The 19,392-nt window shown below is 46.4% G+C and overlaps 1 protein-coding gene across 8 annotated transcripts in view; it reads left to right on the top strand.

The window, feature by feature from the left end:
* The window catches only part of Nhsl1 (NHS like 1), a 230,054-nt gene extending 210,771 nt beyond the window's left edge, over positions 1–19,283 (top strand). For 5 of the 8 annotated variants that reach the window (XM_036168726.1, XM_036168729.1, XM_036168733.1 and 2 more), the window contains exons 5-7: positions 10,135–13,452; positions 13,989–14,121; positions 17,293–18,248. In XM_036168726.1, the coding sequence (XP_036024619.1) occupies positions 10,135–13,452; positions 13,989–14,121; positions 17,293–18,019 (4,178 nt within the window). In that variant the 3' untranslated portion in view covers positions 18,020–18,248. Of the gene's footprint in view, positions 1–10,134; positions 13,453–13,988; positions 14,122–17,292 lie in introns of all 8 variants that reach the window. The other 3 variants (XM_036168727.1, XM_036168734.1, XM_036168730.1) reach the window with 2 other exon arrangements.
* The last annotated feature ends 109 nt before the right edge of the window (positions 19,284–19,392 follow it).

Raw genomic sequence — 19,392 nt, 5'->3', positions numbered from 1 at the left:
ATTTACCTTTTATTTAGATCTTTTATTTAGCTCTTGGGTTTGCCCAGATGGAACCCTCATTCTAAGACTATCTCAGGAGAAACACTTGTTAGTTATCCCGACAAATGCTGGTGGCATGTTGTCCTAAGAGGTGGCAGCCTGAGGTTATTTAATAGTAAATGTCAATGCGATAGAAACTGGTCACGAGGATGCTGAAATGGCTTAGTGATAAAGGCACCTGCTGCCGAGGCTAATGCCCTGATTTGGTCCCTGGGACTCACACAGCAGAAGGAGAGAATCAGCTTCCGAAAGTTGTGCTCTGACCAACACATGTATGCATCGCACGTGCACACATGTAACAAAAGTGTAAATTATGTTTGTATGTGTTTGGCAATACCTCCACTTAAAGCAAACAATTTCACGGCTTCTTTTGTTCAACTTGAAAAGCAATTGGGCTGGTGGAGTTGTTAGCTCGCTGTCCCCTTGCCCAGTGTTCATGCTCATTTTTCCATATGCTACGATAACACTTTCATGCACCTCCTGTAGCCATTTCGTCCCCTCGTGTTTCAGTGGGGCCCAGCAGGAGAGCCAGCAGGCACAGCTTAGCACACTCCAGCACCAGGCTGCTCCGGTTTGAATCCCGACTCTCAGTCATTCTCTGAGTAACCCCAGACACATCACTCCACCTTTCCGGGTCCCCTTCTTCTTTCTACACATGGGATGGTGACCTTAATAGAGTCTGTCTTTTTTTGGTTTTTCAAGACAGGGTTTCTCTGTGTAGCTTTGCACCTTTCCTGGAACTCACTTGGTAGCCCCAGGCTGGCCTCGAACTCACAGAGATCCACCTGGCTCTGCCTCCTTAAAGGTGTGTGCCACCACCACCTGGAGTCTGTCTTTTAGGGTTCTTTGAGGGCCAAATGAATTTTTATACAGGATGTACTTGGTACATTGTACGGGTCACTGTTATTATCATGGGACATTATGTTACTGTCTTGAAATTCACTTCTTTGTCAGGCTGTGGACTTATTTCATAATAGTTACTTTAGCCTGATGTTTTAATTTACTTTTATTTACTGTTGAAGGTTACACTCGAGAAATGCAAGAGTCATTATCTCTGAAATTGCTTATGAGTCAAAATGAGCTTCCCCTAGCAACAGTGATATATTAATTACACGCCTTGAGGTCCTGTTTTAGCTTCCAAGGCTATGGAGACTGCATGTATTCATTTCCCTCCAGGGTTGATGTTTAAATACCTAGGAGAAAGTACGGACCTATTCTTCCTTAACTGACATTTCCTCCCTTACCCACATCCAGGCCTAGAGGGTTTTACACCCTCCCTTCTGGACTGTGGAAACATTTGCATAAGAACCGGAGCGCTTAGCTTGTACTGAGCATAGCTTCAGCCCTCTTGTTCCCAGGCAAGGGTTTCAAAGCAAAGGCAGGGTCTGGAGAAATGACTCAGGTTAAGGGAGTTCACTGCTCTTTCAGAGGACCAGAGTTTGGTTCCCACTCTTACTGGGTGTCTCAGAGCTCTGACCTCTGAGGGCACTTGCCCTCTCACGCACATACCCCTGTGACTGTGCATGCATGTGCTCCCACACTGAAAGTAAAACAACCCCACAAAGACCAGCAACCAACAAAACAGAACACAGACAGAGCCAGGCATGGTGAGTCACACCTGTAATCCCAGCGCTTGGGAGGTTGTAGCTGGCCAGTTGCCATTGGTGACAGGGTGAGATGCAGCACTTGGGAGGCAGAAGCCACATTGCCCTGGGCTACAAAGTAAGACCCTGTCTCAAAAATAAGTAAATAATAAATAAAAGGACAGCCAACCAAACAAACACAAAACAAAAGAGACTAAATTGTACCCCCGACAGAATTTCTCAAGTCTGTCTTTGTTTCGGGCACTCCATGGTCTCTGAGCCCTCCGTGAACTCTGTGTAATCTATGCACAAGTGACGTGGGCACACGTTGTTCTCTTTTCAAAGCCTAGTTGTATCTCCTTCTTTCAAGCCGTTTCCCCTCTTGTGGTTACAGCTCGCACATGTGAGAAAATAATAAGTGTTCCTATGCACAGAAGCATTGCCTGGGCTGATCCCTTGTGGTACCCAGGCAATGCTTTCCCATGAGCTGGAGAAGATGGGCTTCAAAGAAGTAGCCATAAAACCAGGCAGGTGGGGTCTTTGTAAGCCACCAAGGTGGCCTTTCCAGCCAAAATAATAGGTTCTAGATGACTTTGTACAGAGCATAAGAGTAGTTTGGCCAAGATGAAGATGCACATCCATGCACGTATTCTGTATGAGTTGTCCTCTGATGTCTGTTATATGAAACTTAAAACCTGAAAATTGGGGTTATTTATGTGTAGTAATGTTTTACCTGTGTATATGTATGTGGAACACATGTATGCCTGGTGCCTGTGGAGATCAGAAGAGAGTATCCAGTGCCCTGGGACTAGTTCTTTTAGGGGGTTGTGAGCTGCCATGTAGGTGCTGGGATTGAACCTGGGTACTGTGTAAGAACAGCAGATGCTCTTGACTGCCGAGCTGACTCCACAGCCTGAGAAGTAGGATCTTCAATCACTTGCTTTATTGAACCAACCAGGAAGAGCCAATAGCTCAGTTGCTTAGTTGATCTTCTGAAATGATCCCATCCATCAAAGTCAGTCGCGTGTTCTGCACTTATAGCACTGTTTTTAACCGATGAAGAGTTCCTTTCTCTTTTGCATGTGACACGGGATCACCACTAGTGATCACTTTCCCCATATTATCTATTCTACAACCTTTGCCACAGAGGAGGAGGCAACTGGTACAGTCAACGATGTGCTTGGGTGACAGCTAGGGGGCACTGTGTTGAAGAGCAGGTGGCTCCAGCTTGTGATCCCAGCTACTTCAGGAGATCCAGGCAGGAGAATAACAAGTTCACTGTCTGCTGAGGCTACAGGATGAGTTCAGGGCCAGCTTAAGTATCTTAGTGAGACTATCTCAAAGTTAAAATTATAGAAAAGGGGTGAGGGGGCCGGGGCTATAGCTTAATGGCTGGGCACTTGCCTAACAGGTACAGGGCCTGGGCTCAATCTAAAATACTGGGGCAAAAATCAAAACAAACCAACTAAAGGACAATTGGAGCTGGTGATGTAGCTCTGACTGTAGAGTTCTTGCTCAGTAGGCTTCAAGCCCTGGGTTTGACCATCATCCCTATCTAAAACAGATGTGATGATGCATACCTAGAATCCCAAAATTGAGGAGGGTAAGGCAAGGCAGTCAGAAGCCCAGGATCATCCTCGGGAACACAGAAAGTGTAAGGCAAGTCTGGGCCACAGTGGGAAGAAACCCTTTCAAAAGAAGCAATTAGATAACAACTCCTTTTAAATTTTCAGTCCTTAAAATTTTTTCCTACAATATATTTTGATCATATTCTTACCCCTCCCCCCATCCCTCCTAGAGCCTCCCCTTCTCCCTACCCACCTAATTTCATGTTCTTCCTCAAAACAAAACAAAATGCACATGCATGCACTCACTGGTGCACACCCACAGCTATACCCAACATGGAGTCTATTTTGTATTGGCCAATGGCTCTTGAGTGAGCCTGAGTATAGTGATCCATTGTTACTCCATTAAACAACTCATTTTCCCTCTCCCTGCAAGTATCAGTTGGACATAGCTTCTTGGTTAGGGGTGGGAGCCTGTATCCATTTGCCCTTTTCAGTGCTGGGATCCTGTCCGTCTTGGACCTGAGTAGGCCTTGTGTGTGCTGCCGCAGTCTCTGTGAGTTCATCAATGTGAGCTCGTCAATCCTGTTCTATCTAGAAGACATTGGTTCCTTGGAGGCATCCATCACCTCTGGTTCTTACAATCTTTCCATTTCTTTTTCTGAAGAGTAGATTCCTGAGTCTTGAGAGAAGGGTTTGATGAAAACATCCCACTTAGGACTGAATCTTCCAAAGTCTCTCACTCCCTACCTATTGTCCAGTTGTGGGTCTCTGTGTTAACTCCCATGTACTGCAAGAAGAAGTGTGTCTGTTATGGGTTGAGCAAGGCACTCATCTATGGGTGTAGTCATTAGGAGTCAATTTTTTTTTTTTTGCTATGTTCCCTTTGCAGAATAATAGTAGTAGGTTTTCTTGTTCACTTTAGCAGTGTTAGGTAGGGGTTCCATCTCATAAGTGGGCCTTAAATCTAATCAGCAAGTGGTTGGTTACTTTCATAATGTGTATACCAGGATCACGCAGGCAGATTGCTCACACAGCTCAAAGAGTTCATAGCTGGGTGAGGCTGATGATTGCTTTTCCCCTTTGGTAACATGTGTAGTACTTTGCAGCACTGTGAACATTATTGAGTAAGGGTGAATCTAGTTGGGCACCAGCTTGCTTTCTCCATGTTTGATGGCATAAGTATGTTGTGTCCTCAGCAATAGGGTCTCACCATCAGTTTGTGGAAGGTAACCAATAGTATTGGCAATAGCCTGTGATGTTTGGCAAGGATGGAGGGTCTGTGGGACCCCTTTGGCCAATGACTCAAAAAGATAACCAATTTCTGGTACTAGGGATTTTAATTGGTGGTATATGATGTCTAGTTGGGGCATTCTCTTCCCATGTTTTGTTGTTACTACATTTAAATTCCTTTTATAGCTGTCTGTCTGTCTGTCTGTCTACCTGCCTCAGCTTCTACAGTATTAAGTTTCCATATGGCTTTTCAAAAGGCTTTTATTACATTCTTTTTTTAAATATTGGCTAGTAGGATCAGTAGATAGAATGGGAAGAAACGTTTGAGTAAGATCTTACTTATATATTTTAAATTCAAATAAATTCCACGAGCTCTGGTGGCACCCGAATGACCAACCTTTATTCCTAGCCCCCTCCTTTGTAGTTAGTTCTGTTTCTTATCAGATTCCCCTGTGCCCTGTACTGAGACTGGAATTCATTCTGTGAAAATAGTAGAGAGTTGGTTTAGGGAACTGATATTTTTGTGGTCCTAGTGACAGGTTTTAGATTAGTTGTTTCTCATCATCTTTATAACATCTTTAAGAAATATTGTTATTTTGAAGAAGAACACTGTAACTCAGCTATAGATCATGAAGCATTGTCTCTGGTTCTGTTTTCAGGAGCCTAGAATGGTTTCACACCTTAAATTTTACCCAAAGGGATCCGGCTGTTGTCTGTGTCATTTGGACAGTTAAATAGTAGTGGTTGAAAATCGACTACAAAGCAATGTGGATCTACTGGGAGGGGGTTGTACTTTTTTTTAAACACTCTCTTTTTTACCCCCCACCACACACACACACACACACACACACACACACACACACACACACACACACACGGATCAAGTCCCAGGTCTCACATACTAGGCACAAAAGAATTCTGTCCCCAAACTATACCTCCAGCTGACTTCCATGGTAGTGAAAGAACAGGACCTGTTATGAAATGGAATTGAGATATCCTTGACCGTTCAGAATTGAGCTGTACCTACCCAAGCCAGCTTCCTGCCTTCCATACCACCAAGAGCTAGGAACTTGAACCTTTCATTTTCTATCCTTAGAGTAGACACTTTGCCTTCATTCTGCCCCTTCCTTCCTTCCTTCCTTCCTTCCTTCCTTCCTTCCTTCCTTCCTTCCTTCCTTCCTTCCTTCCCTCCTGGAATAAAAAATAGTTCATTCACTGGGCAGTGGTGGCACATGTCTTTAATCCCAGCATTCAAGAGGCAGATCTCCTTCTGTGAGTTTGAGGCCAGCCTGGTCTACAGAGTGAGATCCAGGACAGGCACCAAAACTACACAGAGAAACCCTGTCCCAGGGGGATGGGGTGGGGAGGGGATGGTTTATTCTAGATCCAATTTTAAATGACTATGCCCCAGGAACACAGATTTGGGTTACCCTAAATTCCATGTTCCATGTTTCATGAAGTTTTACATTTTTACAGAACAAAGAAGACCTTTGTAATCGAGCTAGGTTTAAAATATATATTGGTGAGTACACCAGAGAGGTGGTTATAGCAAGGTAGGGAAGCTTTTCTTTATGCCTCACTTGCTATCTTGATGATACTCTTAGCTTTGGGTTGGTAGAAGCTAGTGGTCTGCTAACTTAATGGGTCCCAAAAGGTTTTTATCTATTAGCCACAGACTATTAGTTCCAACACAGATTCAGGCAAGGAGTGGCTGTTGATGGGGCTAAAGCTTGCTCAAAATAAGGTAATTAGCCTTTGGACCTGCAACATCCCAACCTCTCCACACCACTATAGTTCTAATTAGTTGATCAGTCTTTGCAAAAACAGCTTCTTTCCCAGAATTCTCATGAACAGTTCCTCCTGTTGACCAAGCATCACATGTTGAGCATGTAGGGACCACATGTTATTTATTAAATATTATAAGGTTCCTCATAGCCAGGGGGCTGGCTCATCCCTAGGGTCTGATGTCGATGAGGCTGAGCCATGCCACTTGCCCTCGTGCTGAGAGATGCCTTTATGTATATGTTTGTGTGTTTGTGTGTTTTCAGTGAATCCCTGGCAGAGGGGAGAGAAAGGTAACAGATCATCTTTGCTAACAACACTGGTGCAAAATGAGTCTCCATGGTCACTGTGAAGGAAAGGTCTTTTTGCTAGGCAGCCTTTGTACTGTGACATCTCTAAGACTAATGAGAGCGCGCGCACGCGCGCACACACGCACACACACACACACACACACACACACACACACACTTGTGGGCAGGGGGAATTCTTGGGAATCCCAACTCTTGTCCTTCTGAAGGTGGCCAGCAGTGCTCAGCAAAGCCTGGGTCTTGACTCCTTTAGAGTATTTACTTCCAAAGCATATCTGATGATCTATAACTTGTTGCTTTCCATTTTTCATTTTTTTAAATTAAATTTACTTTTTAAGTTTTCGTATGTGTACTATATATACACTGTCTTCCCCCTTCTTTCCTCCAACCCTTCCCATGACCCCATTCCAAATTCATATGTGTGTGTGTGTGTATATACATATATATATGAAATGTATACATCTATATTTATATATGTGTGTGTATACATGCACATTAATGAATATGTAAATACATTCTACTGAGTTCATTTAGTACTGCTCTTTCTACATGTTTTAGGATAGACCACTTGGTATTGGATAACCACTCAGGAGGTTCATCCATGGGGATGACTAATTCTGTCTGTCTGTCTATCTGTCTGTCCCTTCCCCCCTCTCTCTCAGAAGTCACTAATTGCCTGTAGCTCTTCATCTAGAGGTGGGCCCCTTGAGATTTCCCCCACCCACATTGGCATGTCAATCGGTGTTGTCATTGTGTGGGTCTTAGGTAGTCATATTATTGAGATTTCATGGGTGGAGCTTCCTTTTATATATGTAGAAGATGTAATCATGATGCTGACTCCCTGGTCCTCTGGCTCTTGCGACCTTTGCCCTCTCTCTTCTCAGACGCTCCTGAGCCTTAGGTATATGGGTTGTGTAGTGTGTGTATTGGCTGGATCTGGGCACCCCACAGTTAGTTTTCTCTGCATTTTGACCATTTGTGGATATCCATCATAGTCTTCATCTACTACAAAAAGAAGCTTCTTTGCTATGAGCTACACTTACCTGTGGGTATAAGGATAAGTATTTAGAATGTAGTTAGGAATTCTATCAGTTTAGGGAAGTGGATGTTGTAGGGTCTCATTAAAACATATAACCTTTACTAGTCAAGAATAGTTGATTAGGTTTACAGTACCAGGCCTCAACTCCTTTCTGTTGAGTAGTCCTTATGACCAATTAAACCAGTGGTTTTCAACCTATAGGGTCGTAATCCCTTTGAGGGTTGACTGACCCTTTTGCAGGGGTACCTAAGACTATCGGAAAACACAGATATTTGCATTATGATTCATAACAATAGTGAAATTACAGTTATGAAGTAGCAATGAAAATAATTTTATGGTTGGGCAGTTACCACAATAGCAGGAACTGTATTAAAGGGTCACAGCATTAGGAAGGTTGAGAACCACTGAATTAAACAGCTGTTGGTTACCACTTAGATATAAGTGCCACTATTGCATTTTTGGGATATCTGGCTATGCTGGTTATTGTAGTTTAAGTATCACAGCTGGGTAGGACTATTGATTGCTTTTCTCCCTTGGCAGCTAACATAGTTATAGTACTCTGAAGGTTAGTCCTAAAGGAGCCTTTCAGTTCACTTCCTCCAAGTCCTATGTACAAAATGTGGTGTCCTTAGCAATAGGAACTTACTTCAACTTCTGGGAGGCCACCAAGGGCAACAGAAATACTTATATTGTTTGGGGAGTTACTTGGGTCCCCCTAACCAACAACTTGAAAGGCTGTTTCTTTATGCCTAGCACTGAGGTTTTTGTTAGATGGTCTGTAATTCCTTAGGAGAGCATTATCACCCCAAGTGCTGTAAATTTGTTTAACTCCATTAAACCATGTGCACAACACATAAATGTTATAGATAGTTTTAGGTAAGTATAAAATATGATTCCCTATGGCTTTTTCAAACATCCTTAGTGTTTTTTATCCTTTCTCCCTCTCCACTTAAAGCTCCCCCACTTCTCATTCCCCTTTTCATATGACCTATAACCTTTAATCCCAAGATGATGCAGTGATATATGAATATCATGTTGAGATTTTCATATTTTATAATCTGGTAGGATTATTTTGTTGGTATATAATTATATTTGTCTACTCTCCCTGTACATATTTCATATTGACTGATTAAAAAAAACAAAACATGGTTTTGCCACTATTTTCAAGGATTTGATATGTCTCAGGGATTGGTTTTATTTCTTGGTGTGTTTTGGATAAGTTCTTGGCTTGCAATTTGTTTTTAAGCTCTGTTCTTTTCTGCATGGTTTGACATCTGTTTCTTTACAGTGACAGTTTTAATCTCCCCTTCCTTTTTGTCTCCTCCCTTCTTGCGTTTCTCTCTTTTTTTTTCTCTTTTGTACACACTACTCTCTCTGGTTGGTTGTAAACTCCAAGAGATAAATACCCCTAATTTGAGGAAATGTTCCCTGGATCGGTTCCGTAGCTCTTCCCCCAACTAGATCACAGCAGATTGCTGGTGCATTTTGAATGTCACCAACAGACAGATGATAATGGCTTAAGATGGATAATGAAATGCTTGAAACACAGATGGGCCCATAAATCAATTTTCTTTTTCTTAGGGCTGTCTTCTGACACGGAGAATCAATGTAATTAACACTGGTTTCAGACCAATCTCGTTGGAATGGTATCTCTGCGGCCCGATTGTCTGACTGCTTCATTTCCTGGATGCTTGATAGAAACTGTTCTTTGCTCTGTTACCTAGTGGGGGAAAGGCTACATTGAAATGTTTACTAACAGTTATTTAGTGGTTTTGTTGTTGTTTGGGTGTGTGTGTGTGTGTGTGTGTGTGTGTGTGTGTGTGTGTGAATGTGTGCTTGTGATATGGGGTAGGAATATATGTGGGGACAAGTGCCCATGCAGATATGTGTGCATGTCAAGACTGAAGGATCTACCCACCTTGCTTTATGAGACAGGGTCTCTCACTGGTCTGGAGTTTACCGGATAGGCTAGAGTGGATGCCCAGTGGGCCTTGGAGTCACCTGTCTCTATCTCCATAGCCAAGGTGGCTAACCACATGCCGGGCTGTTTTGTGTGTTTTGGGGAATTGAAGTCAGAGCCTTATGATTGTGTGACAAGCACTTTACTTCCTGACCTATCTCCTTAGGTCCTGTTGTTTGTGGGGACAAGGTGTCACTATATAGCTCAGACTGGCCTAGAACTCAAGGCCCTCTGCCTCTACCTCCCCAGGGTTGGGATTATAGGTGTGTACCGCCACACTCTGCAAAAGCCACTTACTTGAGACGCACATCTTCCACCGTACTCAGTAACCATGATCTCAAAGTGGGCACCTGAGAATGGCATGTGCATTATTCATGTTATTGGAGGATTTACAGTGCCAATTAAAAAGAAAAGCCCATGAAGTTGACGGTAAAGGTTTGGAGATACCAGAAACAGTTAAGCTCAACCAGCTACTGAATCAAATAGGAAAGGTTGTGGGGTTTTGTTGTTGACAGTGTTCTTTTGTTTGTTTGTTTGTTTGTTTGTTTGTTTGTTTGTTTTATTACAACAGAATCAGAGGGTGCTGAGGGACAGGTGACAGTAACCTTTGGGTCTCTCTTTTCAGATAACACGCCTCTTTCTGCTTTATCTCCAGCATCAGTCACTGGCCAAGATGATGATGGTCGTGGTCATTCAGTGTACACCCCAGACCACTACTCTACACTAGGAAGGCTTGATAGCTATCGGTCTACCGGGCAGCGCTCGGAAACCAGGGACTCCAGCTGTCAGACTGAAGATGTAAAAGTCATCCCACCATCAATGAGAAGGATCAGGGCGCACAAAGGGCTAGGCATCGCTGCCCAGATGAGCCACCTCTCAGGCTCCTCTGGCAACATGTCTGTGCTGAGCGACTCCGCCGGCATTGTGTTCCCATCTCGCCTCCACAACGATGCCGATTTCCACAGTCTCCCACGTCCTGGTGCTAGAACGAGCACCTATTCGCTGGAGGCAAGGATGGGTGCCCTGGGCTCTGCCGAGGATGCGGATGATACTTTTCCCTGCTCAGGGGGTAGCTCACGGGGGCACGACAACTTTGCACATTTAGGAGGTGCCTCGAGGTCTGGAATGCTTTTGAGACCTAAATCCCAGCCACTCAGGTTCTCGGAGGGTGAGAACGTAGCAAGTCCAGCGTGTGTGGTTTCGCCTCATGCATCCTACTCGACCAGCGTCATTCCAAATGCCACGCTGCTGTCCTCTTCAGAGGTCATTGTTATTCACACTGCTCAGAGTGTAGGACAGCTGGACAGTCGCATGCCTGGCTCTTCCACGTACTCAAAGATAAAACCCAGAGACCGCCCTACGCCCAGATGTCCCGTGAAAGATGAACATCAGTCCCCCAGTCATCACTGGAATGAGAGTCATCTTATTCATTCACAGGCTTTAGCCTCGTCGGCCTCCAGTGCCACCACACTGTTATCCCTCTGCGATTCAGAGGGCTCTCTCAGTGCCCCAGCAAGTAGAGAGAATGGGTCTCAAGCCATACCCTATCATTGTAGAAACAACCTGAGCTTCCCTGCCCACCCTCCAGACGTGGATGGCAAGAGCGAGTCTAGTTATTCAGGGGACAGGGGGCATGGCGGTTCTGAGCCCTGGGAATATAAAGGCCCCAGCAATGGACGGTCATCCCCACTGAAGCCACACTCGGCCACCCCTGGTGGCTCTACTCCCACAAGTAACATGAGCAGCTGCAGTTTGGGCCAAACATCTGTCAAGGAGGATGCCAGGTCCCTGTATTCAGAGGATCATGATGGTTACTATATGACCACTCACAGTGATTCTAGACATGAGGCTGGGAACTTGTACAGTGTCAGTGATGGCTTTGGGAACCCCAGGCACAGCACAGCCAATGTTTTTGATGGCAGGCCTCCGAGAAGCCAAGGGGAGCAGGCCAGTCACCAGGAGAAATCCCTTTCCAGAAACATCTCTCTGAAGAAAGCAAAGAAACCACCCCTGCCACCCTCGCGGACAGACTCTCTGCGAAGGATCCCCAAGAAGAACAGCCAGTCCAACGGGCAGGTACTCAATGAGAGCCTGATCGCCTCTCTCCAGCACTCGCTGCAGCAAAGCCTCCCTGGTAAGGGCGGCAGCTCCCCTTCCCAGAGCCCGTGCAGTGACTTTGAGGAACCCTGGCTCCCTCGGTCCCGGAGCCAGAGCATTGTCAGTGAAGAAAGCAGCATGACCTCCTCCACCACCACGGCCAACGTGTACTCCCTGCGCGGGGTCACTCCATCGCAGAGCGACACGAGCAGCGTCAAGTCAGAATACACAGACCCTTGGGGCTACTACATTGACTACACAAGCTTGCAGGAAGATCCAGGGAACCCCACAGGGGGGCGCTCTGGCAGCAGTGAGGCGCCAACTGGAAATGGGCCAGTCTGCCCCATCCCAGAGAGGTCCAGAGTCCCCATGCCCCAAGTGCCTAGTGGCTCAGGTAAACCAAAGATCACCTCACCGGAGAAGTCACAGAGAGTCACCTCTCCATCCAGTGGGTATTCCAGCCAGTCGAATACGCCCACAGCACTCACGCCTGTGCCTGTGTTTCTAAAGTCGATGTCACCAGCAAATGGGAAGGGGAAGGCCAAGCCCAAGGTGCCAGAAAGAAAGTCGTCCCTCGTCTCCTCCCTGTCCGTCTCCTCCTCGTCCACGTCCCTCTCCTCTAATACTTCGACAGAAGGAAGTGGCACCATGAAGAAACTGGATGCTGCCCTGGCCTCGCCCCTTGCTCCTCCCCCACCTCTGCCCCCTCTGCCCTCCCCCTGTCTGGCAGACAGGTCCCCCTGTCTTCCACCGCCGCCTCCTCTAGCAGATTGCTCCGAGGGCTCTCCTCTGCCTCCCTCTCCCGTGTTCCCCCCTCCACCACCAGAAGCTCTTGCTCCCTTCTGCTCCCCGACAGACAGGTGCCTTTCTCCTCCCTCCACGGTTCTGAGCCCCCCTCTTCCGAGAGCCCCACCCCCCTTGCCAGCCCCTCCACCTCTCTTGCCCCCATCAGAACCCCCTCCCGCCCCACCCCTGGACCCCAAATTCATGAAAGACAACAGCAGGCCTTCTTGCAAAAACTCTAGCCAGTCCGAATCCTCCAGGGAGGCCGTGCGGCGGCCTGCCAACAAGGAGGAGGGCTGCCGACCCCCCATGCCCCTGATCACCACGGAGGCGTTGCAGATGGTGCAGTTGAAGCCAGTGAGAAAGAACTCAGGCGCCGAGGCCGCCCTGTTTTCTGAACCATCCGCTCAGGAACAACGAACTCCGACTGCTCCACAGTATCACTTAAAGCCATCTGCTCTCCTCAAATCCCGAAATAGCATAAATGAAATGGAGAGTGAAAGCCAGCCTGCCTCTGTGACAAGCTCGCTTCCGACGCCTGCCAAGAGCCAGAGTCAGGGTGACCAGGACAGTGCAGCCGAGCGTGGCGGCCTCCCGAGCCGCAGTGATGGAGCTCCGTGTCCAGGGCCCAGCCTCAGGACCACGCCGCTCCCGGACTCTTCCCCCAGCAGGAAGCCACCCCCCATCTCCAAGAAGCCCAAACTGTTCCTGGTGGTACCACCTCCGCAGAGAGATTTCACAGCGGAGCCCACAGAGAACGGGAGCGAAGCATTCCCAGGCGTGCCCAGCCCTACCAGGGCAGAGGGGGAGGCCGTGCACAGCCAAGAGGAGAAAGCCAGCCCAGCATCCCGAGCTGGTGGTTCTCATGCTCCGGCCCCCACCCTCGGCAGTCCGGCTCTGGAAAGAGGAGCTGCAGGGTCCTTGTCCCCTGGCAGCGTGGAAACCAATGCCCCCATGGTCCAGCCCAGTGCCTCCCCGGGCCCCGCACAGGAAGAGTCAGCCGAGAGCAGCGTGGATGGTGAGGACAATTTGGAGAGCTGCCTGTCTCAACAGGGCAGAGAAGGTAAGCCTGGCTGCTGTCTGCTGTCCTCTGATCCTCTGGAGCTGGGCCAAATAGGGCTGCCGAGCACTCCATGGAACCAGGTGAAACAGCCCAGACTTAGTAGTTGTGTGGGCTTCTGACACCTCATTACCCAAGCTGCTTCGTGAAATTTTTAAAAAAAACTCCAGATCCAAGAGAAGAGAGGGAAAAGGGGGGTGGGGGGTGGGGAGGGGGGGGTGGAGGGTTGGCTCTGCAGCAGACCGGGTGTTCAGTAGCAGGAGTAATCTCCGTTCAGGCAGAGCTACAAAGAAATGTTCTAACAAGATTTAAGAGCAACTTGGTCCAAAGTCTGTAGCAGAAAATACTGAGCCCTGACAGCGAGTGTTGTGTCTCCCTCTCTCTGTTAAAAACTCAAACTGCAGACACACCCGGCTTCCCCATGGTTCTCACATCGTCAGGAATGGCAGGGAAGCGGTATGTTTCAGAGCCGGGCCAAGGACCGGCGTGCTAGCCACTAGTGACGGCATTTTGTGTGTGCCCTCTTTTCTTCTCTCTAGCTGGGCTGCGGGAACCCAACACAGCTGCTTCCTCCTTGGATGCTGGGGACTTCTCTAAGGAAGAAGGGAGTGATGACATGATGACCCCCACTAGACCCAGGACCACAGAGGACCTGTTTGCGGCCATTCACAGGTATCCGAAACTCCTTTGTCATACTTCAATACACTTTCTCATTTCCTCTTCCCAGAAGGCGCCTCTGTTGTCCTGAGATTTCTTCCGTCAACCAGGCATGGCTCATTCAACATTCCTCATTTCTCAGTGTCTTTCATAGACTTTGATTTCCTTTTTTAAGTTCCGTTTCTGTTTTACTTTGTTCCATTGATTTCTCCGATGACATTGAGGACAGTGTGACGCCTCCCGGTAGACAGCTGTGGCTGGCAAGACAGCTAGTGTGTCAGTCATGTGACCCTGTGTTTACAAGACTTGGATCCGGTCTAGCGTGAGGAATGCTGCATTCTGTGGACTTAGGGTGCACTGATGAGCTCTACAGAGCCACTTTCCTAAGTATGCTTTAGTTGGTTTATTTATCATTGTTTGTTTGTTTGTTTTTAGAAAACACATAATTTTTTTTTTTTTTTTTTGCTCGTCAATGTTTCATCAAGAGTATATATCTGTCCCCAATTCCTCCAAGATCTGCCCCCAGCCAACATCATAATCTTCCTCTCTCAAAAAAAAATTTTTTTTAAGCCACTAGAAACCATGGAGTCCAATTTGTGTTTGACTAACTGTACTTGAGCTGCCCTGGAGTGTGGTTGATAGACCCACCGCTACATTGAAGAAAACCGACTTTTCCTCCCGAAGCAGCTTCTTATGACTAGCTTCTTGATGAGGGGTGTGGCTTTGTGCCCACTTTCTCTCCCTCTTTTGTGCTGGCATTTTGTCTAGCGTGAGCTTGTGCATGGTTTATATAGGCTGTGAGTTGGTTTGTCAGTCTGTCCTGTTGTGTTGGGAACATACCATTTCCCTCAAGTTGTCCACCACATCTAGATCTAAATAAAGCCTTCCCACTTGCTTCTTCCACATCCCAGAGCTTGGCTGGTACCCATGCAGGGATGAGTCTCTCATTTGCAGGGGCAGAAAAGGACTCTTTATTTACTACAGACCCGCAGCACCACCTGCTGGCTCTTTAAAGAAGTACAGTCAGTCGGTTTTTGAAATGGAACTTTGTTACCTGTGTTTAGACAGTTACCCTTGAGAGTAACTGATTCCATACTGCATCCTTGTTTATTATGTTGCTGGGCTGTACACAACTCTCTCCACGGTGGCATCATATTCAGATATGTACAAGTACTTTAATGCTATGTAAGGAAGTGCTCTTGCTGCTTAGGTTTCCTTGCTACCGGATTTTCTGATAACTTTTTTTTTTTTTTTTTTTTTTTTTGGTTTTTCGAGACAGGGTTTCTCTGTGTAGCTTTGGAGCCAGTCTGGCCTCGAACTCACAGAGATCCACTTGCCTCTGCATCCTGAGTGCTGGGATTAAAGGTGTGCACCACCACTGCCCGACCTGATAACTCTTGTGAATATTTCTATACTGTTAAGACTTCATTTGGACCTGAGTGACGGTCCCTTATTTTCCTTCTGAGACCAAGTATCCTGTAGAATCATTTGATTCTCTGTATAAAATAACCTGAGTTTAAATAAAAAGGTTGTTGCATGCCATAGGACAAAGAAGCGTCTGACATGGGGAAAGCAAGCTGGAATCTGAGTTCCCAAGTTGAGACGACAAAGAATTATGTGCACGTCTTTATCTTGTTTCTCAGCCATAGCATTGGTCTAAAAGACCCGGAAGACCAACCCCTTTCCTGTCACTGGTTTCTCTGGTCTCATTAGAAATAAAAAGGGAGCTAGCTACCCGGTTCTTTCTCGGAACAGGGGAATGAGAAACGCATCTTTCGAAAGCAAATTAGGTGTCATTTGTAGAGGTTTGTGCAGATGTTTCTAACTGTGGCCATGTTGGACACATAATAAGCCCTCAATAAATATTTTCTGAATTAAATGAAACCAATCGGAACTTAACTGTTAGGGAATTCTTCTGAGACCTAATGGCTTTCATTTAGGATGGAATGCACTGAGTTGCTAAATATACAGGAATCTGTATTTATAATCACAAGCCACAGAGATGTGTGTTGCCAAGTTGTTATGTGTACTAAATACTCAGTCTTAAGGAAATTCAACTGTTGGGGAGCCAAATTACTGCAGATTTTTTCCTAAAAATATTCCAAAGGTCTCTTCTATATTTGATTTTGGCAACCTTCAGAAGGCACTGAGGAATGTGTGGTTTTTGCTGCAGGGACAGTGCCATCTATTACAGATATAGAAATCAGCCAGTTTGTATTATTCTCTGCACACATGGGAGAATTAGAGACCAAGTAGCCTTAGGAATGGATTGACAAGAGAGAGCTCGGTGATGTGTTGGTTTCTGTTGTGGGATTAGTACCGAATTAGCAGATGTAATCAGAGTCCATCTGAGGCCTGGGGCACTTAGGACTTTACGTTCATGTCCTTTAGCGCCTAAACTCATGATGTAATATAAAGACTATCCACATTCAAGCATTGCTTTCCAGTTTTATCATGCAAATTAATTCTCTTCAGATTTAAAGCCAGATGGAAAGTGTAGAACACCAGTTGAGGTGTGAAATTTTTATATTTACTGAAATAATTAGACTTTAAGCCATTGTTAACTATTTAAATGCCTGTTATAGCCATGATCTTTAAATACACACACACACACACACACACACACACACACACACACACAGAGTAATCAGAGATATCAGAAGTTTAAATTCAACTTATTTTGTTAGAAACAGCTGGCCCCTGAGAAACAGCAGGGGTTTTTTGTTTTTGTTTTTGTTTTAAATCTTGCCATCTCTTCTTGTTCTATAGCTACAATTAAGGCCCTAAATTTCAGAGTATGGTTGTGGGTTTTTGGTTTTGGTTTTGTGTGTGTGTGTGTGTGTGTGTGTGTGTGTGTGTGTGTGTGTGTCTCAGCACACTCTGACCATTTAAAACCAAATCAAAACATCATAGCCCAGGTTAGTGTCAGGAAGATTGAGAAGGCAGAGTAGCTCTGGTGGGTGGGTAATCAGTGTAAGCGATATAGATGTGTAGTTACATGGAAAGAAGGTCCATCAAGACTAAGTTGTGCTAAGTGTGTGTGTGTGTGTGTGTGTGTGTGTGTGTGTGTGTCTGTGTCTGTGTCTGTGTGTGTCTGTGTCTTCAGTAAGGTGACCAGAAGCTGACAGGTGATTGCAGCAAGGGTTGCTGAGGACTCACCTTTGTCTCGACTTTGTTTTATTTTAGATCAAAAAGGAAAGTCCTTGGCCGGAAAGACTCAGAAGATGATCACACCCGGAATCACTCTCCATCCCCGCCAGTGACCCCCACGGGTGCTGCACCTAGCCTGGCCTCTCCGAAGCAAGTAGGGTCCATTCAGAGAAGCATGAAGAAGAGCACTACCAGCAGCGACAGCTTCAAAGCTCTGCTGCTGAAGAAGGGGAGCCGCTCGGACACCAGCGCTCGCATGTCGGCCGCGGAGATGCTCAAGTCCACGGACCCTCGATTCCAGAGATCCAGGTCGGAGCCTTCGCCAGACGTCCCGGACAGCCCGTCCAGCTGCTCCCCCAACAAGAACAGGAGGGCCCAGGAGGAGTGGGCCAAGAACGAAGGCCTGATGCCTCGGAGTCTGTCCTTTTCAGGCCCTCGGTACAGCCGCAGCCGGACGCCACCCTCTGCGGCCAGCAGCAGGTACAGCATGCGGAACCGCATCCAGAGCAGCCCGATGACCGTCATCTCCGAGGGAGAGGGAGAACCTACCGAGCCAGCGGACAACAGAGAGCACAGGGCCCTGGATGCTGCCAGGGGATGCTCTCTGGACAGGCTGGAGGGGCAGACAGTGGACCGGGACAGCCTGCCGTGCAGGGAGGATCCCGCCTCTGTGGATGGGCTGGGAAGGGCAGAGGGCAAAGGTCTCTCGGAGCACTGTGGGGGTACTGAAGAGTTAGGGTCAGAACCTGCCTCTCTTGAGTGAGGCAGGCGAGCAGTGCATCAGTCTCGGAAGTCTATGTGGCCTTTTCCTGGCTTGTGGGGACCCCACTCAGCATTGGTGTTGGGGCGGTCTCAGCCTTTGCAGGTCACTTAGGACACACTCGCCACGTGGCTTAAAAGCAAGTAGAAGCTTCAACTTCTGAAAGTGCTTCCTGGGGAAGATGTTTGTTTGTTTGTTTGTTTGTTTCCCAAAAATGGCGGGTGTGTGTATATGTGGGTATTTTGAACGCTTCATTCTAATACATACACACACTAACATGTGTATAGAATTAGGAGAAAAAAGTCAGAGTTAAGGTAAAAAAAGAAAGTCGTGGAGACTTCTGGGCCATGATGGTAACTGCTTTCAAAGCATTATGGGTATGGGGATGAGTAAGTTCACTAAGCAGAGACTTGAAGCTGTTACTTCTTAAGAGGCGTTGGGTTGGTTCTAAACATGGATGCACACGGGCTATAGCTCAAGGCACACAGGGAAACCACAAAGAGGCTGGGAAAGGGCTAAGCAACTCAGTGGTCTGGGTACTTTTGTGGGGGAGGGGCCTTGCTACTGCTGCTGTTGCTGCCCTGGCTGCTTCTTCCTCCTCCCCTCCCCCTCCCTCTCTTCCTCCTGTAAAAATACAAATGGACATGTTGAGGCTGTGTCCTGTGCCTCCTGCACACACTTCTAGCCTGATGTCAGAAGCTTGGGTGGATGTATTTTTTTTGGTTTTGTTTTTTAACATAAATTCCCTAGAGTTGCAACCAAGCCCTTGCCAGTTGAGGTGATGGTTGGTGTAGGAGAATGAGGTAAGAGAGGCAAGAAGAGCAGGGTCTCCTGAGAGGAGGAGACGGGGAGTGAGTGATGCTGCTGCATTTGTTTCCTGCTTCTTATTAAACAAAATATTTTCAGGACTAAACATGCACTGTAGAACTGTGGGTGAAGCTTTTCCTTTAAAAAGAGTTGTTTTGTTTTAAAACCAGAGTTTAAACTTCCAAGCGGCAGCCTGTCACTTGAAATGTCGACATTTGCTAACTTTTGGATATCCTTTTGGTTATACCAAAGAAAAATAATACAGCTATTTTTTCCCCTGAACTGCTTGCAGCATCGTGTCCTAACTTAGAAGGTTTACCAGAATCTATTATACATTATTTCGCTTTGAAGAAAATGCTGACTCTTGTTAGTGAAAGGAACGGATAAAATTGGTAGCGGTTGGCTATTAACTAGCCCTGGGAAATGAATTTTTAGATTAAAAAGATTTTTTTGCACCATTTGATTTGTGTGGAGTTTTTTTGTTTTTGTATTGTTTTTATATATATATTTGTATGAGTTGAGTCTCTGAGTTCCATCTGGGTTCTGCCCATCAGAATTTCAACGTGCTT

The sequence above is a fragment of the Onychomys torridus genome, chromosome 19 (assembly GCF_903995425.1).
Source record: "Onychomys torridus chromosome 19, mOncTor1.1, whole genome shotgun sequence".
NCBI classification, from domain to species: domain Eukaryota; kingdom Metazoa; phylum Chordata; class Mammalia; order Rodentia; family Cricetidae; genus Onychomys; species Onychomys torridus.
The sequence above is the reverse complement of the archived record's forward strand: the minus strand, read 5'-3'. Positions and strand labels throughout refer to the sequence as shown.